The sequence below is a fragment of the Haliotis cracherodii genome, unplaced genomic scaffold (assembly GCF_022045235.1).
Source record: "Haliotis cracherodii isolate W230 unplaced genomic scaffold, xgHalCrac1.p SCAF_8, whole genome shotgun sequence".
NCBI classification, from domain to species: Eukaryota; Metazoa; Mollusca; class Gastropoda; order Lepetellida; family Haliotidae; genus Haliotis; species Haliotis cracherodii.
Genome location: NW_027266341.1, coordinates 20,123,479 through 20,147,249, shown reverse-complemented (window position 1 = coordinate 20,147,249; position 23,771 = coordinate 20,123,479). Strand labels below are relative to the sequence as shown.

At 40.6% G+C, this 23,771-nt stretch overlaps 1 protein-coding gene across 1 annotated transcript in view; it reads left to right on the top strand.

Moving 5' to 3' along the window:
- Window positions 1-713: 713 nt before the first annotated feature.
- LOC139450840 (inverted formin-2-like) overlaps window positions 714-23,771 on the top strand; it is a 34,711-nt gene continuing 11,653 nt past the window's right edge. Inside the window, exons 1-6 of the mRNA XM_071232675.1 lie at window positions 714-1,507; window positions 17,369-17,531; window positions 19,012-19,258; window positions 19,848-19,963; window positions 21,822-21,981; window positions 22,866-22,939. Of these exons, the coding sequence (XP_071088776.1) occupies window positions 714-1,507; window positions 17,369-17,531; window positions 19,012-19,258; window positions 19,848-19,963; window positions 21,822-21,981; window positions 22,866-22,939 (1,554 nt within the window). The remainder of the gene's footprint in view (window positions 1,508-17,368; window positions 17,532-19,011; window positions 19,259-19,847; window positions 19,964-21,821; window positions 21,982-22,865; window positions 22,940-23,771) is intronic.

Below are 23,771 nucleotides of genomic sequence, written 5' to 3'. Positions count from 1 at the left end.
AGCAGTCTGTAAATAATCATGTGAGGACCAGACAGTCCAGTGATTGACATCATGAGAATCGATCTCGCAATTGGGATACAATGACATGCATCAACCAAGTCAGCGAGCCTGACCACCCGATCCCATTAGTCGCCTTTAACGACCAGCATGGGTTGCTGAATATCAATTCTAACCCAGGTCTTCCCGGGTCAATGAACATGTACCTAATAGTGAGTGAGTGAATATGGTTTTACGCCGCTTTTAGCAATATTCCAGCAATATCACGGCGGGGGACACCAGAAATGGGCTTCACACATTGTACCCATGTCGGGAATCGAACCCGGGTCTTGTGCGTGACGAGCGAACGCTTTAACCACTAGGCTACCCGACCGCCCCTGTACCTTATATGTGTACCTGTATTCTGTCTGTCAGAGCAGGAGGCAGCTACTTACACCCTTCAACAGAGAAAGATCATGCTGCTCTCGAAGTGACTACTTTTCAGCTGGGTCAATAATGTTTCAAAACACCAGGAAATAGGAAATTGTGACCACAAATGAAAACAACTCTTTAAATTGTAACAGAGTCCTAGGACATATACCATGTGCAGAGTTAAATTTAGCTTCAGTTTCAGAAGTTGTGAAAGTGAAACAACCACATTATTGACAACTTACATCACGTTGGATGATTCTGTTCATGTGTCCACTGTGGAACACCTCATCTCTCATCTGTGGGGGATGCAGTCAAAGTTCATGTGTCCACTGGGGAACATCTCATCTCTCACCTGGGGGGGATGCAGTCAAAGTTCATGTGTCCACTGTGGAATATCTCATCTCTCACCTGTGGTGGATGCAGTCAAAGTTCATGTGTCCACTGTGGAATATCTCATCTCTCACCTGGGGGGGATGCAGTCAAAGTTCATGTGTCCACTGTGGAACATCTCATCTCTCACCTGGGGGGGATGCAGTCAAAGTTCATGTGTCCACTGGGGAACATCTCATCTCTCACCTGGGGGGGATGCAGTCAAAGTTCATGTGTCCACTGTGGAATATCTCATCTCTCACCTGTGGTGGATGCAGTCAAAGTTCATGTGTCCGCTGTGGGACATCTCATCTCTCACCTGTGGGGGATGCAGTCAAAGTTCATGTGTCCACTGTGGAACATCTCATCTCTCACCTGGGGGGGATGCAGTCAAAGTTCATGTGTCCACTGTGGAATATCTCATCTCTCACCTGTGGGGGATGCAGTCAAAGTTCATGTGTCCGCTGTGGGACATCTCATCTCTCATCTGTGGGGGATGCAGTCAAAGTTCATGTGTCCACTGTGGAACATATCATCTCTCATCTGTGGGGGATGCAGTCAAAGTTCATGTGTCCACTGTGGAACATCTCATCTCTCACCTGTGGGGGATGCAGTCAAAGTTCATGCATCCACTGTGGAACATCTCATCTCTCACCTGTGGGGGATGCAGTCAAAGTTCATGTGTCCACTGTGGAACATCTCATCTCTCATCTGTTGGGGATGCTCAACTGTGAGAACTAGACACATTACTCTTGTATCTGAAATAGCAAAAATATTTGATATATACACACACAAAAAAAAAAGCAGTCACTAAAGTGTGAGTGAGTGAGTGAGTCAGCTTATTATGGGTGGAAAGCCAAAAGTGATACAGGTATCAGCGTTACCACTTTGGTAAAACCCATGAGCATGGGTATGGCGCTGACAAACCTAGAAACATAACCAGGGTAAACAGGAATTCAAACCCACAATCAGAATTAGAATTACTAAGAATGATATCTATTGTCCCTATAATTCTTACAAATCCTCTACCTCCATTACATCGTTGCCAGAATATACCAGTGGGATAGGCAGGTTCTGGCTATGGTGAACTCTCAGCGTAGTTGACAGTGGTATAATATTCTTGTGATTTCATAACCTAACAGTTATTACCAATTCTAAAGGTGAAAAACCAACTATCACATCACCTCCAGAGGACTTGAAAACTTCATGTGCAAATCTCAAATGTGTAGTACCTTCACTTGAACTACTGTTACATTTGTTATTATGCATATAAATGACATCATAGATGTTTTAGACCCATCTCTCTGATCCTCAATTCGGGTCTATCATAGTTGCGGATATGACATCATTTCCGGTTTTGTGACATCAATTCCTGGCTATCATAGTTGCGGATATGACATCATTTCCGGTTTTGTGACATCAATTCCTGGCTATCATAGTTGCGGATATGACGTCATTTCCGGTTTTGTGACATCAATTCCTGGCTATCATAGTTGCAGATATGACATCATTTCCGGTTTTGTGACATCAATTCCTGGCTATCATAGTTGCGGATATGACATCATTTCCGGTTTTGTGACATCAATTCCTGGCTATCATAGTTGCGGATATGACATCATTTCCGGTTTTGTGACATCAATTCCTGGCTATCATTGTTGCAGATATGACGTCATTTCCGGTTTTGTGACATCAATTCCTGGCTATCATAGTTGCGGATATGACATCATTTCCGGTTTTGTGACATCAATTCCTGGCTATCATAGTTGCGGATATGACGTCATTTCCGGTTTTGTGACATCAATTCCTGGCTATCATAGTTGCGGATATGACGTCATTTCCGGTTTTGTGACATCAATTCCTGGCTATCATAGTTGCGGATATGACGTCATTTCCGGTTTTGTGACATCAATTCCTGGCTATCATAGTTGCAGATATGACATCATTTCCGGTTTTGTGACATCAATTCCTGGCTATCATAGTTGCGGATATGACATCATTTCCGGTTTTGTGACATCAATTCCTGGCTATCATAGTTGCGGATATGACATCATTTCCGGTTTTGTGACATCAATTCCTGGCTATCATAGTTGCGGATATGACGTCATTTCCGGTTTTGTGACATCAATTCCTGGCTATCATAGTTGCGGATATGACATCATTTCCGGTTTTGTGACATCAATTCCTGGCTATCATAGTTGCGGATATGACGTCATTTCCGGTTTTGTGACATCAATTCCTGGCTATCATAGTTGCAGATATGACATCATTTCCGGTTTTGTGACATCAATTCCTGGCTATCATAGTTGCGGATATGACGTCATTTCCGGTTTTGTGACATCAATTCCTGGCTATCATAGTTGCGGATATGACATCATTTCCGGTTTTGTGACATCAATTCCTGGCTATCATAGTTGCGGATATGACGTCATTTCCGGTTTTGTGACATCAATTCCTGGCTATCATAGTTGCAGATATGACATCATTTCCGGTTTTGTGACATCAATTCCTGGCTATCATAGTTGCGGATATGACATCATTTCCGGTTTTGTGACATCAATTCCTGGCTATCATAGTTGCGGATATGACATCATTTCCGGTTTTGTGACATCAATTCCTGGCTATCATTGTTGCAGATATGACATCATTTCCGGTTTTGTGACATCAATTCCTGGCTATCATAGTTGCAGATATGACATCATTTCCGGTTTTGTGACATCAATTCCTGGCTATCATAGTTGCGGATATGACATCATTTCCGGTTTTGTGACATCAATTCCTGGCTATCATTGTTGCAGATATGACATCATTTCCGGTTTTGTGACATCAATTCCTGGCTATCATAGTTGCGGATATGACATCATTTCCGGTTTTGTGACATCACTTCTGGTATATCATAGTTCCGGGTATGACTTCACTTCCATTTTTGATCCAATATGACATCCTTTTGACATGATTGGCCGCTCTGATGTATCATCCAGTTATATTTCTCCCTTTGATTTTGATATCAGTTCTTGTTTTAAGTGTCATTTCATTCTTGTGACATCACTTCCGACTATCTCAGGTCTATGACATCACTTCTGGTAATTTGTGATGTCACTTCTGGTAACTTACAGACGATGACGTTACTTCCAATACTGACATCCCTTCTGGTCTTAATTTACCACAACATCATTTCCAAAGGTACCTCAATGCTGTAACATGTCATCTTGCATCCAAATTATGGTGTTAAGAAGACTCTGGATCAACCCGACCTGGTTCCTTCTAATAGTGAGTGGGAATGAATGATGCAGATGAGACTCAAACTCGCAATCTTCTGATCGGAGTCCTATCCATTAGTCCACAGGGCCAACCATGACAACTCCAGCGACGACCCAGGTGATTTGCACCAATATCCATTGTGTGCTTAGTTGTCGAGATGAGATCCTTAACACTGCTGAGGGTGCGGTAACTTGGTGTTAGGATTTACAGACAAGTTTGAAGTAAATCCTCAAGTACATAAAAAATGTCATTTTAGATAAGGCAAAGGAAGACAGCTGTCAAGTTTCAAAGAGAGTCAGAGGCCTGGTTTAGAATTCAAGGGGGGAAACTCGGCGACGAGGGCGTAGAGGCAGTCGGAGCCAGGGATCTGCAGTAATTCTGTCTCTTCAGTCTTGGGTTGTAAAATAGGCATGAGGTGATATAATTGCTTCCATTATTCCATCAATGAATGGCCTGGGTGCCATTGTTCAAAAGAACCTTAAGGATACGACTGGCGTAAGTCTATGGTAAGGTATGAGCATTACGATCACCTTAGCGCTAAGATCGATTTGTGCAATGGCACCCCAGTTTCATAATCCTGTTGAGGGAAATAATTCAAGTTTGGACAATACTATTCCCAATATCCAACTCTACTCTGACGAGTGGTGTCAGTAAGGGCTAACAGTACCCAGATGGGTAGGTTGACTGGGAATAACATAGGAAGACATAGGAGAGTGGTATACATACTCAAGACATTGGAGAGTGGTATACATACTCAAGACATAGGAGAGTGGTATACATACTCAAGACATAGGAGAGTGGTATACATACTCAAGACATAGGAGAGTGGTATACATACTCAAGACATAGGAGAGTGGTATACATACTCAAGACATAGGAGAGTGGTATACATACTCAAGACATAGGAGAGTGGTATACATACTCAAGACATATTATATTTGGGATAACTCTTTCTTAGTAAAGTACAGATTCTCGTACTTTTGGGGGGTTGAGTCCCATCCGGGATTTGGTGCCTCACTCTGGCAGTGTGGGTTTGAATCCTGGACAGGACTCAACCCCCCCCCCCCCCCCCCACCAAAAGTAAGAGAATCTGTACTTTACTAAGAAAGTGTTATCCCACATAAAACATTTGTTATTACATTTGACCACTTTCTAAATGGCATTGTGTATTTAGAGAGTGGTATAGTCATACTCAAGACATCAAAGTGAGTGAGTATGGTTTGACGCAGCTTTTAGCAATATTCCAGGAATATCACAGCGGGGAACACCAGAAATGGGCTTCACACATAGGACCAATGTCTGGAATCAAACCTGGGTCTTCAGCATGACGAGCGAACACTTTAACCACTGGGCTACCCATCCGCCCCTCAAGACATAAAAAAGCACAATCTCATTCAAATCAGATCTTTGTTCTCGCTACAGCTGAACAAAGATCTGATGACATCCCATTACGGGTCACGTCAGACCGATCTTGCGCGAGCTTTGACCGACCAATGGAATGACCAATCAGAAGGCAGCTTTCTCCTGCTTTACCGCAATTCTCGATTCCAAATTTGAAATCTGAACAAAAGAATATTCTAGAATGGCTAATAGATGGTCTAGAATGTATGGATTCAGTTTTTAAACCCGTAACTATCGTTCGGAGTTAAAGTTTTCGAGGTTGCATGATGAGAAATCACATTCCAACTGTCACTTTCATAATCTGGTAAGCGATGCTCTGATTGGTCGGATGAAAGATCGTTCTGACGTGACCCCTAATGGGATGTTCTCAGATCTTTGTTCAGCGATAGCGAGAGCTAAGATTTGATTTTAATGAGATTGTAAAAAAGCACTGCTATAAATTAGAAATGATGCCACTTTTTGAGAATGTTGACCAACCTCCTGTGTCAACTGCTGACTGTCAGTAGTAGGTGTGGCTCAGTGGTAATGTTCAGTCATAAAGTATGTGAAGTGGACGCAATACACTGACAGTGGTGACCTGAGTATTACCAGCGTGCTACAGAATGATATACTGCCGTATACTGTGCCGTACTCCAATAACACACACCTTTCACTGTGTCACGGAGTTCGTGAGCGAGTTGGGTTCTGTGCCGCTTTTTGCAATGCTCCAGCCACATCATGGCAGGGGCACACTAGAAATGGAGTGCACACACTGTACCCATGTGGGATTCAAACTCAGGTCCTTTACTTACACTCTAACCACTGACCTACACAACATGTCAGGTCAACAACATAGCAATGTTTGATGGTGTTAAAGTACAAGCCTACCAGTTTTTCAATCAGCTGTATAATGGACTGAATCAATTTATTAAAGGTAGGATTGATAAGTATTTCTACCCAGTATTTCAGTTGCAGAAGTTTCTTGAAAATATATTGCATTAAAACACAAACTTGCCAACCCTTATGTAATCTGAATCTTAATTGACCGCCTCTGTGGTCTAGTGGTAAAGCATCCGCCTGGAGAGGCAAAGGTCAGGGGTTCGATCCCCGGCCGCGTCATACCTAAAGACGTTAACAGATGGTACTTGTTGTTACCCTGTCTGGAGCTCGGTATTAAGGGGCTAAAACAAGGACTGGTCTGCTCGGAGTCAGTATACTGTGTCTGAGTGGGGTATTCATGTTAAACTGTGGCATGGTATCTCAGTGTGCTAGCACTATAAATTGGCATCAGTCCGGACTAGTACAAGCAGCCACACACACACGTGCATGTACGTCGCTATATAAGTGCAATAATCTTGGACGCAACATTAAACCCCACTTTCCCTCACCTCACCTTTTTCATGTCACAAACATGACACAGTGACTCACAACAGCGTCCCGCCTTCATCTGACAATACTGGATACGGTCAATGTATAAATCAATGCACATCACAGCGGCAATCACCATGTTGCATGTCAGGGTTATCAGGCAAACACTTCAAAGGAAGACGGAAGCTTTAGGAGACTATAACAATGTAAATATGTGTACAGATTCCGGGGGGATCATTGAAGGAATTCTGTCATAATGATTCCTGATTGCAAGGATTTATCTGGACCGGCCCAGAGGCCGATATTTGGACCCAAGTCCGCAGCAAATGTCAGTATAAATTCCCGAAGGGAAATAAACATTTCCCAATTTATGTTAATACTGTTATAACTAATGTTATGGCTTTGTAGAGGTAACTTGTATTTTACTAATAACAGGACCAATAAAAATGAAGAGGCTTTAAAGCTTAGTTTTACATTAGGGCATTGAAAGAAGTGCTAAATTACCATTTCCAAATTTCTCTGAAATAAAGAAACTAGAAACTTTTTATGAATCTCAAATTTGAACAAAAAAGTTTTTCTAAACTTGCCTATATAAAATGGGCACCTAGTGTTTTTAATTCTAATTCGCTGTAATCAAAATAGACTAAAAATCTAAAGCATTAGTTGTCCATTAGTCCATTTATATAGCACTGTACTCCATGCTCTAAGCTCTTGAACATTATTACTCCAGTCAATGAATCAATATGCACTCAATATTCATTCTCAGCTCCCTGAGGAGTATTTTACCCAAGCAGCCTGTAAGGTGCTGGAAGGTTACCAGGTACCCATTCACTGCTGGGTGAAAAGAGGCATATTACGAACAATGTCACTTGACTGAGGTGACACATGTGCTACATGTGCATCAGTGTGGAGAAGGACAACATTCTTTCACTTCGCCTGTGACCCATGTGCTGTGAACAGGACCACATGCCACCACAGTGTCAAAGTTGTTGCCATCTCACTAAATTTGAGATCGAGAAAAGTGATAATGTTTAACCATGTTATGTTACAGAAGGTGAAATGTGGTTTAACGTCGCGTCCAAGATTATTTCACTAATATAGCGACGTGCATGCACGTGTGTGTGTGTGTGTGTGGCTGCTTGTACTAGTCCAGACTGATGCCGATTTATAGTGCTAGCTCACTGAGATACCATGCTGCAGTTTAACATGAATACCCCACTCAGACACAGTATACTGACTCCGAGCCGACCAGTCCTTGTTTTAGCCCCTAAATGCCGAGCACCAGACAGGGTAACAACAAGTACCATCTTTTAACGTCTTTTGGTATGACGCGGTCGGGGATCAAACCCCGGACCTTCCGCTCTCTGGGCGGACGCTCTACCACCTAGCCACAGGGGCGGTCTTACTTTACAGAATCCAGGTAGAGTATTATAAAGCACAGAATATGGTAAAAGAGTGAGTGAGTGAGTGAGTGAGTTAGTGAGTGAGTTGGGTTTAACGCCGCTTTTAACAGTATTCCAGTTATATACTAGAAGACCAACCTGTAGGTCCCGTGACCAAATCATGGAAACAAAGGTTTGAAAGTGTTTTTGAGTATTCTGATGTATACTGAACAATTTTGACTTGGGCTGCCCGGTTGAAAATGCCGGGCAATTTGGGGAAGGGTCATCAAAGGTCAAACAGGCGTCAAAATTCAAAATTGTGTCGATATGCAGCGTGTCAGCTTAATGTGGGAGGAAAGCCCGAAGTGATGCAGGTCTCAGACGTTTACCACTTCGGTGAAACCCACGAGCACGGGTATGGTGCTGACAAACCTAGGAACATAATCGGGGTGAACCGGGATTCGAACCCACAATCATAGGTTTCTGGCGTGCCCAAGGGACGCAACTCTGCACAGCGAACCGCAGCGCCTTAGACGACTGGGCCACCCGTGCCCCCCCACCGGTAAAAGAAGAACTATGTATTTTTACACCAATGGTTATGACCTAAACACTATTCTTCATGGCTATGTTACAGCAAAGATCAATTTAGAAATATTAAAATCCATTCATGAATCTATATCGGCCTTGATCAGATTCTAAAATTGTACCTAAGTGCTGCAAACTAACTTTAAACTCTCATGTATCTGATATTTGCTTTCAATTTTTTATTTATGTTGAAACTGTGTTTTTATACCTAAAACATATTTATTACTTACCCTTGACTGTACACAATAATTGACGACATTGTACGACATCTGGAGTGATATTATAAGTCTTTACATATTTACCAATAAAGCTTCACACATTTTGTGAAATAAATAATCCCCCTACTCAGAGAAACGTTTTGGTTGGGAGCTCAAAGAAATACCATATGATGCATGAGGTTGGAAAGAGTTGTCTCCCCTGATGTACAACCACCAGACCAAATTGTAAGATATAATCATTAGCCTCTGTCATCATTTTATAACATACACTTTGAAAACATGTGATGATACTCATCTTAATACAGTGGTTGTCTACATAGAAGATGCAACCTGATTGATTGACCTGATAAATGGATTTTGTTCATTTGAAAACATACATACACTGAGATCAGAACAGAATAAATATGTTAAAAATTAAACACAAAATGCTTTCATGGCGTGTTTTACTGATGGCTTGAATTTTGTGAGTTGAAAGCGGAAGGGTCCCATGATTGTATCATGACACAGACCTGTAGCAGTGTGGATACTATCTCCAATGATCATAATCTACAAGAGCTAGGGATTCGAACTCACAACCAGTTGGGGACACAGTGGCCTACTGGCCCAAGCCACTACAATTCTCTGTACAGTGTTGTGTCTCTTAGTCACATCTCGGAAACCGATGATAGTGAGTTCAAAGAAATTTGCCCTGATTATGTTTCTAGGTTTTTCAGCACCAAACACATCTATCACCTGCAACACTTCAGGCTTTCTCCAATATCAAGCTGACACGCCATGATATAAATGAAATATTTTTCAAAGCTGTGAAAAAACAAACTCACTCACTCACTCACTCACTCCCAATGGGCCCTGGCGGCTGAGGGAGGCAATTCAGCATTAGGAGCTGAAGCACCTACCACCACTGGGCTCGTCATCTTAGATGTGAGTGAGTGAATATGGTTATATTCCAGCAATATCACGGCGGGGGACACCAGAAATGGGCTTCACTCATTGTACCCATGTCGGGAATCGAACCCGGGTCTTCGGCGTGACAAGCGAATGCTTTAACCACTTGGCTACCCGACCGCCCCTCTTAGATGTGAAGTAAAAGTTGTATTTACGATTCAAATTGTGTTGATAAAGGCATTTTCTTTTGCAAAAAAAATATCATAAAAGACGCAAAACCAAAGCTGAACATGATACATAAAGGAAAGGACTGCAAGAAACAAAATTGATGAACAGAAACTATCCGAGAAACATACTGTTAATCAGGGCTAACTCGGATTTGAACCAACGATCCCAAGCTGCAGAGGTCTAAAGGCACATGTATGGAACTGAAAGACCTGCCTTCTTTACCAAGTTGCTTCACAATTTATCTATCCAATGTTACCTACACTGTTCAGCACTGTGTTTTTAACTATTTTTTGCGATAACAATTATCACAGAAATTTGTCCAGCTCCCCAATGGGCAAGTCTGACTTTTTAGACAATAGACAAAGGCAATGCCATGTTTGTTCGTAAACACTGAAAGGAGTACCTACCTGACATTTTGTATTTGCATATTTATTCATAAATGACCCAAGTGGATACTATTTTTATCTATGGCTTTAGCCTGCTGAGTAATTATACCCATTATATAATATATTTAGTTATCCAGTATTCATTTGAAAATAAAAAAGAGAAAGATAATATGTTCAGGCGGCACATATTACACACATTATGTCTACATATGAGGATTGATAAGTTCTGAGACTCACATAAATTTTTTTGACCTATTGACATTAAAATGATTTATTTTTCATCATAATCCGCTTCTGCATAGATACCCATTTGCCAAGAATGATGGAGGGTATTTTATTCCAGTTTCATAGTAGTCCTTCTCTTGGCTGTCCAAAACGTTCTACACAACTGCCTTGATCAGATCAGGAGAATATGGTACATGCTGAAGGAGATCAAAGCCGCACTCGTGGATTGTAGTCATGGCAATGAATAAAGTATGCACTGGCACATTGTCCTGATAGAAGTGCAGACCTTTTGCCAGCTTTCCATGTCTTTAAGTCTTAATTTCATCCCGTAATTGCCCCAGAAGTGCAATATAATGTGCTCTGTTTATAGTGTGGCCTTTTGGAAAATAGTTCACCACGCAATCTTCGGCATCCAAGAACACGGAGGTGAAAGCGTTCCAGATGATGGGACAGTCTTTGCCTTCTTTGGTGGTGGTGATGTCAAATCCTTCCACCATTTGGCTTGATGTTTCACTCAGGCTGGAAGTGGTGAACCCAGGTTTCATCCCTAGTCACAAATTATTGCAAGAACCTTTCTGGATCAGCTTCAAACAGAGCTAGATTATCACGAGACATGTGACTGGTACATTTTTTTATGAGATGTCAGAAGCTCTGGAACTCAACAAGTTGATACTTTCTTCATTGCCAAAGTTTCCATGATAATGGAATTTATTCTTTCCTGGGAAATACTAAACTAGCAACATGACCCTTAGTCAGTCAGCACCATAACGTGCATTCTCTGGATCATTTCTAGTGTTGCTGATGTCACAGCCCTTCAAGGACTGGGGTTGTCTTCAAGGACAAGGTTCTCCCTGACACACTTTAAACTTTACTGCCCACCACTTTAAAGTGCATGGGAAGGGGCATCCAAAGGTCACAAGGTCACAAGCCCCTGCTTATGTTATTGACTTGTCACAGCGGGACAATTTGTTTAGCTGACTCACATTCTCGAGGATATATCTCTGACATCATGTAATGTCTACAACAAAAGATTTCACTATTACCATGATTACCTAATTCCTGCTACCTGAGGCTCAGAACTTATCAATCAACCCTAGTATATATCTTACAAGAAACACAGTGTTGTGTTCATATGCTGTGGCTTAACTATTGGTGTACAGATTTCATTCTGTCCTTCCATATCATATCTGAACAATGTTATGTATGTCAAGCCATTGTAAAAGCAAGCATACTATTACATGTGTATTAAGATAAGGTATAAGGACAGAGCGTATTATGTTTCTTATGAGATACTTTTCATGTTTTTGTCCACTTTTCATGTTTTAGGGCAACGAGGTGTGGCAAAAAAGCTTTTTTTTTCAAAATACATAGTTTCAGAGTAAAATGCACTTGAGCATAATGACACATCCAGTCTTGGGCACAAATTTTGTGGAGGATGGTTCTTCAAACGTGATATGCAGTCTAAAACTATATTGTATCACATCAGGTGAATGAACAGGAGATAACAAACTTGATCAATGTAAATTTTTCAAAAAGCATTACGAGACATTTTTAAAACGAATTTAGTTCTATTTCTATTTGATATTATCATGTTTAATTGTCATGAAAAATAAGCTGGAAATTGCAATCAGCTGTACACACATCAACCATCTGTTACAACGCTTTACATGTTTTCCAAATGACCAAGTCACAGTGTATTACATACATTGTATACCGGGTACTCTTGAATCTATTTTAGAAAATATAAGACTGTGCTATTATATTTTTAAAACAGTATTCTTTGAAGTTCATAAACTTTAAAGCTACTAAGAGATGAACCCTCTACCTCCATCTTCTTTAACTGACTTTATAAGCAACTGGACTTTCTTACAAAGTCAGTTAACACCTTTGCCACGGGAAGGTGACTACCTCCTACACAAGCAATGAAAATGGGGAGGCGGACCACAACATTTTATCAAAGGGCAGGGGGCTATCAAACCCCAAATAAAGTGTGATATCAAAACCTCAGTCACTTGTACACTGCCATTTATTTATACAAAAGATTCCGCTTGACTTTGGATCTTTGCCCGCTCCTAATAAGCACCTTTGCTAGGGATAATCTACCTTGTAGAGATGATGATACGCTTGATAAGAATATTTGTTCGCATCGTGTCTCTCACAGGCGATCATTATCATCACGATATATCACCACACTGACGAGTATACTTGACTTAAAGATTATCTTTCAACATATAAAACGTCAAGTGTGATGTGTGTTGTTGTTGAGCGTCCAGCCATGACGAGCGCTTGATATTCATTCACAAATCACCTGTCGGCTGAAACTTAAGATTCGGTAACGTTCATCGAGTTCATTCATCATCTGAGTAGCACAGGTACACGATGTCACTCAAGTCGGACGGTCAATTTAAATTGTTTGCTCAAATCCATCATCAGAACTGACTCATGATAATGTTTAATCATGTATATTTCGTAACTGGAAATGTACCATATTGCATTGCGTTGCGCACCTGTTGAATTGACAGCCCCAAACTATTCACGTGACCCCCGACCTCACGTGCAATAGCGAGCGCAGGGCCAGCGCGAGCTTGTACCTATCTGTCAACACAGACTATCAAATTACTGCGATGCCCAAAGCCCAGTAGCGATCGCCAGTCGGAGTTTGTAATGAGGTAAATTGATTGTTATCTTTTCAACTGTCACTGAAAACTGTGTACACAATTGCTGCTTCCGCTGTGCAGCGATTTCGCTTGCGGCGCCATATTCAAACTGGGATGACTCACAGGTAAAGGAGCTTGCGTGATAGGCTCGGGCAAGGTCGATAAAACGACAGCTAAACACACGCGGGGGATTTCAAACTCCACTCGTGCGATCGCATGGAGATTTAAGTGCATGTGATCCTTGGATATATCACCACAAATGACCATATTTGTTGGTAGCAAAATCACAGGTATAATAGACCAACAGGTGAGTGTTGCTGTGGGTTGAGATCGGTTAAAAGTCTTTTGTTGTGTGTCAACATGCATGTATAACATGGTCCGATGTTTGCTCAATGGACGAACAAAATATCAACTATTCCTGAGAACATCCTGAATTTTCTGTCAAGACGAAATAATACATACATGCTGTTGCAGGTCATGTGGCATTTTAGTTGTATGTCCTTCTTCAATTGTTTAAATGCAATCAAGGTTATAATCTTTTAAATATGATTTATTTTTTTTAGTTAATCAAAGTACTTATTCAAGTCCTGGTAGACCAGTGTATGGTGATTGGAAAGCCTTTCGCTTGTATTCACTCTCTAAAACGTTTATATGCGTGCGTTGCTGCTCAATCCTTTTAACTATATATATATATTTTTTTTTGAGGGGCAGGATTCGTTTGGATGTCTCACCAGGTGATTTTTTTAAAATAAATAAAAATGCCTATTCAAATCCTGTTATACCAGTGAATGGCAGCGAATCCAAACATTATGGTAGACACAGTGTTGCATTGTGTATCTGAATATGAAACACATGAATAGTTATGAATGTGGTATATCTTTCATATCCCATCCACGTATGTCCTATATTTCGGTATATCATATATCTCTGTTGCTATTAAGTTATAAATGTTATTATCATCATAATGTTTAATTCTACCTCCATTATTATATCTGCTCCTTTCTTTTAAGATATTTCTCAATATGGAAAGAAGACATGCGCTAGATAATTGATGATTCAAAATCAAAATGATCTTAATTGTTTTTCGGCAGATATGTCTAGATATGGGCAAGCTTGAGTTTGCGTGTTGTTTTATGAAACACTCAGCAATATTTCAGCTAAATGACTGCAGTCTGTAAATCTGGCAATCCAGTAATTGGCATCATGACAGGGTTTTATGATATGCAGAAAAGTGCATCCAGTATGCAAAAAATGTATAGAATGGATGCAGAAAAACATATATTGCATCCCAAGGGATGCACAATAATACTGGTATTTATTTACCAAATTCTTGATAAGAAATATTAAGTTCCTGTGATCAAAGTCATAATTAAATGTTACAGTACAGTTCACAACACCATTTCAATATTTGACAGGGCCTTCATATTTCATATTTTGGGGTTGCTCTGGAGTCCTAGTTTTGTAGGTGAAGGTAAACCCCTGCATTAGCATCCATCTACACCCTAGATATGGATATGTTGACATGCATCAACAAAGTCAGGCAGCCTGACCACCCAATCCCATTAACCACCTCTAACAGTTATCTGAAGTAATTATGTTTAAGTAATATTACCAATTGAGCTAATAATGTTACAAATCTTAATAAATAGTGATAAACGTCTGTTTCCACACCTTAAATGTACACAGATATCCAAGTTAGAGAAGAATAGCAAGCTACAGTTCCAGGACACTATCTCAACATCTAAAACTAGTATAACAATTTGTGAAACTAGCGACTGTGCTTGTCGTAAGAGGATCGGGCTGTCAGGCTCTGCGACTTGCTTGAAGCTTGTCATCGTATCCCAATTGCGTGGATTGATGCTCAAGTTGTCAATCACTAGATTGTCTGGTTCAGACTTGATTATTTACAGACCGCTGTCATATAGCGAGAATATTGCTGAGTGTGGAGTTAAACAACAAATAAGCAAACAAACTACACAAATTGCTAAACAAATAATTCAGGAATACCCAGTCTTCATTCTGTGATGCTTGTTTTTCACAATCAAAATCTTTTAACGTGTATGTGTTAATCTATTGAGAATAAAAAGTTGCCTTGGGCATACATGAGGGATAACTCATAAAGTCAGGGTATGCTCAACCTGCTATTTGTTGGAAAGAACCTAAGACTCTAAGAGGGAACTAGGCATGTGAGCATGCATGGCAGACACGTATTAAAAGAACTGAACAAAAGTTTAGATGCCCTTGGAAAGTTGCAGCCTTGTTTAAATTAAGATAGAATGGTCCTGAAGGAAATTGAAAAAGGTGTTGCCTCAAAGGCTTAATGGATGGCCTGACAAATACTTGAGTTGTCTGGGACAGGCAGGTGATTTAATGGGTTGCATAACCTTACTGCCCTTTGTCCATTAGCAGCATGTGGAGGTCATTGACTTTCTCCCTCAATGGAAATCACCTTGCCACCTCAATTTGCCATCTGTTGCCACGGTAACAGACATGCTTAGATAACAGAAAAACAAATTGAAACCATGTCTTTCATGGATCAGTTTTACTACAATGAAACTCAAGTACATGGTTACCATGGTTACTGATCATAAGAGCAAGTGATTGAGTTAAAGTCGAATCAGCATTTCTGCCATTTAGCGACAAGAAGAAGTTTATGTATACGTAAGGGATTCATGATTACAAAGTTATGTTTAAAAACAAATTTGTCAAACATATTTGGGCAAAACGATATTATTTATTATACAGGTTAAGACATGGGCTATAGGCCATCAATAACCAAAGCAAAGCCACCTCGCTGGGGATCAAGGGGACTTACAGTGCCCCAGCAGGATTTATGTCATCACTTTAGCCACTGGTGCTTGTGCACAATACTAGCCAATATTAAAAAAAATGCTCAGCAATGATTTGGCCTAAAACACTGGTTGATGATAGTTGCATCGATTATGACATTGACAGGATTACGTGTCACACAGGGGGACAATAAGAAATAGTATCAGCTTAATAAGAATGTTAAACAGTAGTCTAACATCTAGTCTCTGAAATGAATATATTTTAGAGAAAAACAGGTGTTGAATTTTAGTTTTAAAATATATTAAAAAGGAGCCAAGAGACATCTTTTTTTCTAATACTGCAGTAATGTAGACTTTCATGGGCTGTATTGGATATATTTGTTTCGGGGTCTGTATAACAGACTTGTTAAACAGCACCAACAATAATAACCAACCAACTGATATTATTGTTTGCAAAATTTCATTTTATGGTAACAAATTTGATAAATGTTCTATTTGACTTGGTGAAATGGGTACCACAGGTAAAAACTGTCACGTTTGATCACCATTTATCAGAACAACTTTGATTTAACTGTGTTTTGTCACGTTCTGCTAACTGAATGAGTTCAGGGATTTATCTGGACTTGCTCAGAGGCCGATATTTGGGCCCAAGTCTAAAGCCAATGTTAGTACAAATTTCCAAATGGGAATTACAAATTTCCTGATTCATGTAGGTAAAGTTATAACCCATGTTAACCAATGTTTTGGTTTGTAGAGGTGACTTGTATTTCACTGATAACAGGACCAATGCAGAGGGGAAAAAAGACTTTAGTGCTTTAGTTTACATTGTTTCATTGAATGCAATGTGTTAACCATGTTAACATGCCTCGTAATTTGAGGCAATAAAAACTAAGAATATCAGTTTCTCCAAGGTTGGCTGCCAAGGGCACTTAGTTTGGAATCCTATGTTCCATTTCTTGTGTGGGGCGGTTGGGTAGCCTAGTGGTTAAAGCGCTCGCTCGTCACGCCGAAGACCCGGGTTCAATTCCCGACATGGGTATAATGTGTGAAGCCCATTTCTGGTGTTCCCCACCTTGATATTGCTGGAATATTGCTAAAGGTGGTGTAAAACCATGATCTCACTTATTTGTTTAAAAATTGCAGTTTGCTATGAGATCTCCTTTTTAAAAATATTGTATGTTCTGTCTGAAGAAATTTGTCTGTTTGAACATTATTTCATTGTGTTGCCAGTTGTGTCAACGCAGGGTTTGAGGACTTGTCCTTCAGGATGCTGAGGACACAGCCCAGCGCCGTGGAGCAGGATAGGACCATCACGTCCGAACAGCTGGAACAACAGCTGGAGGGCAGCGACCCACATCAGTGTGTCGTCATATCTCACACACCCTCAGTCCAGGTGAGCTAATGAATGGTACATCTGTCCAGGTGAGCTAATGAATGATACATCGGTCCAGGGGAGCTAATGGGTGATACCATCAGTCCAGGTGAGCTAATGGGTGATACCATCAGTCCAGGTGAACTAATGGGTGATACCATCAGTCCAGGTGAACTAATGGGTGATACCATCAGTCCAGGTGAACTAAAGGGTGTTACCATCAGTCCAGGTGAGCTAATGGGTGATACCATCAGTCCAGGTGAACTAAAGGGTGATACCATCAGTCCAGGTGAGCTAATGAGTGATACCATCAGTCCAGGTGAACTAATGGGTGATACCATCAGTCCAGGTGAACTAAAGGGTGTTACCATCAGTCCAGGTGAGCTAATGGGTGATACCATCAGTCCAGGTGAGCTAATGGGTGATACCATCAGTCCAGGTGAGCAAATTGGTGATACTATCAGTATCAAGTGAAAAAACTGTTGTACACCATCAGACCACATGTGGTAACTGATTCGTATATACAACAATAATTCCAGTGAGATAACTGCTGTGACTTTTGAATCCATTTGAAATATCTGTGTGCGTGCGTGCATGCGAGTGTGTTATTATTATTAACCCTGTGATTTATAATTCCTCACACGCTTTCTCTCTACAAATGATTGTACAGCATTATCTCCCTTTGATTCTTATCCCCTGCACATGGGTTTGTGTCCCCATTTATTATCCTTGGCCTATCAGCACTAAACATGCTAAATGGGGCACTGGTGGCCCAGTCATCAAACATGATGCAGAGTTGCATCCCTTGGGCATGCCAGAAACTTATGATCATGGGTTTGAATCCCGGATCACCCCAATTATGCTTCTCTGTTTGTCAGCACCATACCTGTGCTTGTGTAAATGTCTGAGACCTGCATCACCTAGGGCTTTCCTCCAACATTAAACTGACACACCATGATGTAATTGACATATTGTTCAAAGTGGCATTAAACCCAAGTCAGTACTCAATACCAGCACTGTATTCATGCTCATCTCTTCCCTAATATGCTGACATGCTGTGATCATGGTGATAAAACTGACATACTGTTCAAAATGGGCTTTCTACAATACTAGCATGTAGTGTGCAGTGTCTCTGTATCCTGGGTAATAACTGGGTTATAACAAAGATGTACACTGTTCCTGTAAATCCTTGTAACAATGTGTACAAGCATTTGTCTGTTCTTCAAATGTACTATAATTATTATGTTATGTGTCTGCTGGGTATAACTGGGTTATAGCACACCACCACCTTTCCTTCTCTAGTACAGTATAAAGCAACTATGTAGACTGTTCTTGATGCTATGCTACATCTATGTCTGTTCCGAGATGTACGATGCATTTGTTATGAGTCTTCCGGATATAACTGGGTTATACCACACGTCCACCTTTCCTTCTCTTCTACAGAGTAAAGCAACTACATAGACTGTCCTTGTTTCAATGTTACATCTATGTCTGTCCCCAGGTGTACTATGCATTACGGACCAAGTTGGAGTCAAGTGACGAGACCTGGTTGCAGGAGTTCATCTCCCTGTCGGGGCTCAACTCCCTCCTCGACTCCCTGTGTCAGATGACAGGGAAGGCCTTCACAGGGTTCTCCGACGCCATCCTCCAGATTGACTGCATCTCCTGCATCCGCGCCATTCTCAACACTCGTGTCGGCCTTGACCACTTCCTGTCGACATCAACATGCATCAGGAAACTCACACGAGGTGGGAATCCTGAGTAGAATTTATAGTCATGAAAAGACAAATCAACTCGCAATATCCTTTCAGCAATGGCCCGTTCATGGAGCTCTATGCCATTGCAGCCACCCAAAACAAATCTCCACTCTGCAAGGCATATGCAACCATGCATGAAGTTGACCTCACAATCAATCAACTGTTACATTGACAAAAAACTATGACAGCAGGGTCACAGAATACTTTTGCCTCTGTTTGATTTGTCAATTTGTGTTCTGAAAATAAGTGATGAATTTGAAGATGCTTCTATTGTTCGTAATCTCAAATCAATCTTATTATACAGACAAACAAATATTGTTCAGTTCACTTTACAGGTCACTAGTTAGTGGTTTTGGGGCATGTCGGGGATCAGATATCACTTTGTTATATACAGTGTGTCACTGTAAAGAGTTATGTACTTAAATTTTATATGATAATATAGAGGAGATAAATTGTGGATGTTGTAACAGTTTGTTGTATCCGGTTGTTCACACTATTTGTGTTCTATTGTATTGCCAAAGGCGACTTTCAATCATAACCTGTCATTCACTCCTTCACACAACACAAATCTATGTTGCAGCCTTGACCATCACCAATACACTGCCCAAGAAGCAGGTTCTGGAGATCCTGTCTGCCATCATGGCGTACAGCACCCATGGCTACAAGATGGTCATTGCTGCCCTGGAGCACTTCAAGGTGACGAACTGGAATTACTTTTGATTGGACATTTCAGATATTCATCTTCGCAAAGCTAGGGAGTGAATTGACTGTAAAAGTCCAGTGTCCACCCTTGACAAACTTGGCTGGAATTTCTGAGTTTTTGGCTAGCCTTATGCATAGTCCAATCAAAATCGTGTAAAGAAATTGCCATCCAGTTCGTAAACAATATGGCAGCTGTCTACAGACTTTTGTTGACTCCGGGATTTGCAAAGCCTGCGTACTGTGAACTGAGCATTGACTTATTTTCCCTCTCTTTTCATGTATTTAATTAAGGTGCTTAAATGATTTGATGTAATTTCTGAGGTAAGACACATTTTATTGCAATATAGATTATCGATCAGATCGTCTTGACTGGGCACCATCATTTTGTTCGAAGCAAATGCAACAGATATGATGGAATTTGATTTGTCAATAGAAGGGACATACAGTAAACTACGGTTATAACGAACTCGAAGGGACCACTTACTTTATTTTGTTATAACCGTAGTTCGTTATAAGCATATATACAGCATAGCTGTAGCAAATAGTCGGGACAAAAAATCTTTTCGTTATATCCGTCAGTTCGTTATATCCGTCAGTTCGTTATATCCGTCAGTTTGTTATAAGCGTGTTCGTTATAAACGTACTTTACTGTAACTTGTAATAGCAACATAGGGCAATACGATGCAGACATGAAATTCCATCCTCGTTTGGCAAGGGGGAAAACATTCGTGACCAACTCGTGTTATTCCGGGACAAGCCGAATAGCAACTCGTGCCCCTCTCATGGCCATTTTTGCGACCAGGTTCTGTCTTAGCGCAAACGGGCATACCTAAAACAACTGTCAACTCGTTGCGTAATGGTTAACATGAATTTCCCCATATATTATATGTATTTTTGAGATGCAATTTAAAGCACATCGGGACATGCGGAATTATACAGTATGATTGAACACATGTAACTGTGTCTTGTGTGCATTTTTAGATGCAAGACATGTAAAATCAAAAATTATTTCTGAGGGATTCTTTGACGAAGAACTTGAAATCATGCACGCATTCTGATTGGTTTGTCGTATTTCTGCACATAACATTCATCGATAGGGGGGCGAGTCTTCTTGCAGGTTACGGAAAGGGGCGAGTGGTGACGAATGGGGGGGAAACTGGACTTCGTAGTCAGTTATCTCCCTTACCTTGGGAAGATGACTGATACTATGAGTTACATGTGTCACGTACGGCACCTGTACAGGAATTTATGGTGGCAAAATGGGTGGCCCCCAATTCACTGTGCAGAGTTGTGTCCCTTGGGCAAGCAAGAAGCCTATGATCATGACTTCGAATCCCTGATCCATCCGAATACGTTGCTAGGTTTGTCAGCACCAAATCTGTGTTCATGTGTTTCGCCAAAGTTGTAAATGTCTAAGACCTGCTTCACAAGCTGAGATGCCGTGATATAACTGGAATACTATCTGTTCAAGCGTTGTTAGGCTCCACTCACTCGCTCAAAAAATTTGGAAGAATGATTTGGGGTGAAAAATAAAAATTTCACACTCATGTCTATTGATATCAAAAGCAAGCCTCAGAGTTTTAGATTGTTATCAACTTGTGTTGATATACAGTCAAACCTTGTGTCAAACCTCATGTCAAACATGTTGGCACCTGGACATTTTTTTATCTTTGATGTCATTGCAGCAATGTCAGTGAGGTCAGAAAATTGTGTGAGAAGTGAGTTGTATGTTTGGCAAGTGTGGGTGTGTGAACATTGTTTCTTTATGAACTGTTCCAGTGATAGAAAAGAGTCACGCAGTTTCATTTTAAACACATAACTGAACCTTAACCTTTTGTTGCCATGGTTACAGAGAGAAGAAAACCAGAGCCACAGATTTAGTGTTGTGTTAAATGAGCTGAAAAGTGCTGAGACGGTCCCCCACAAGACAGCCGTGATGACCTTCCTCAATTGCATCTTAAACTGCAACGCTGACATCGCAGAAAGGACAAGATGCAGGAATGAATTTGCAGGTGAATTTCGCAAGACGATAACAATAAGTTATTCATTCCGCGAAAACATAAACGCTTAAATATTAAAGAAATGTCTTTACAAAACCAAAAGGCCTTAAGCATGGAAACACACTAGACAAGATATAGAGAATCTCACCCAAGTGTCTTTTGATATCAAATATATCAACATGAGTTGATAAAAGTGGAAAAACTTCTAGGCTTGCCAAGGATTTTGCCACTTTTATCAACGAGTGTTGATATATTTGATATCAAAAGACACAAGGGTGAGATTTTATTTATCATCCAACATCATTCTTTCAACTTTTTCAATTTGTAGACCGTAATTAGCAGTGTCTTCAGTGTAAAAAGTACTGCAAACAGCTTCAGTAGCAGAGCCATTAGTGATGTCATTTGATTGTGACATCATGGTAACCAGTGACGTCACAATGGTCTGCAAAGCATTGTGATGTAATTTCATTGCAGCGATATCTACAGTGTAGATATCGCTTGATCTCATCCAAGCGATATCTTCTGTGAGAGCCAGTTTTGGATGATAAATGACTATAAGGTCACATTTTAGTTTGGTTTACAGACTTCACTAACCAATTTTCTGGGTAAGTCAAAGTACTAATAGATTTGTGTTGATATATTCATAAATGTACTCATTAATATACATAAAAATATGTGTTCTTTTTTATTGGGCATTAAGGTGTTTGGTGTAAATGTCCTTCTGTCAGACCCTGTGGTGATCCATTAGAATTGGTGTTCAGCAACCCATGTTTGTTTTGAGAGTTGACTTATGGGATCGGTGACAAGACTCGCAGACTTGGTTGATGCATTTCATCGTATCAGAATTGGTATCTTGTATACGGCCGAGTTACAAGTGGGTTTTTTTTACTGTGCAGGTCTGGGCTTGTTGGATGTGCTGAGTTTCCTGCAGAGGGAGGAGGTGGATGACGATCTTCACATACAGCTGCAGGTACATTGTTATAGTGTTCACTTACTCATGTAAAAGGTTGCGTAGAAAATGATTCTCTGGCATATTTTTCTCGAAGTGAGTAGGGAGGTAGGATTTTCTATTTATGTTGAAAACAGAAGTGATACATTTCTGCCCAATTTGATAAAAACAGGTTAAGGGTCTCAAAGTCTCATTTTATCAATTTTTCCAAGGCCAAAGAATAATATACCTTAGTTTCTGTTATCTGACCAACCTATCACTTTACTTGCCACGCTCAATTTATTAATGCACCTAAATATACTTGGGCAATAAATGGCATCAAAACTGATTGGCACTTTTATCCATTTATATAAAGTGTTGTCTTTCACCTATTTGCAGACCCATAGCTATTAAAATTAGCCAATGAGCACTTGTTTCAAGCGCTTCTTAATGTCTGAACATATCATGCTATTTCTAGCATCACTGGGAGGGGCGCGAGGGTAGCCTTGTGGTTAAAGCATTTGCTCATTACACCGAAGGCCAGGGTCCGATTCCCCACATGGGTACAATGTGTGAAGCCCATTCTGGTGTTGCCCGTCATGATATTGCTGGAATATTGCTAAAAGCGGCATAAAACAATACTCACTCACAGACTAGCATGGGGTTTACGACACATACAGTGACTGGAGGTGACATTGGTGTCGTGTGCAGAAAGGGAAGTCCATTGCGACATGTTTTGTCACATGCCATTTTAGGTCTTCTAGCCTTTAGGCATTGCTCAATGTCTTCCTTTAAGGGCATGTAACCTTAGAGGCAGTTTTATGGCCTTAGCATCTGTAATACTGAAGCTGTGGCTCAAGTTGATGGAGGTGTG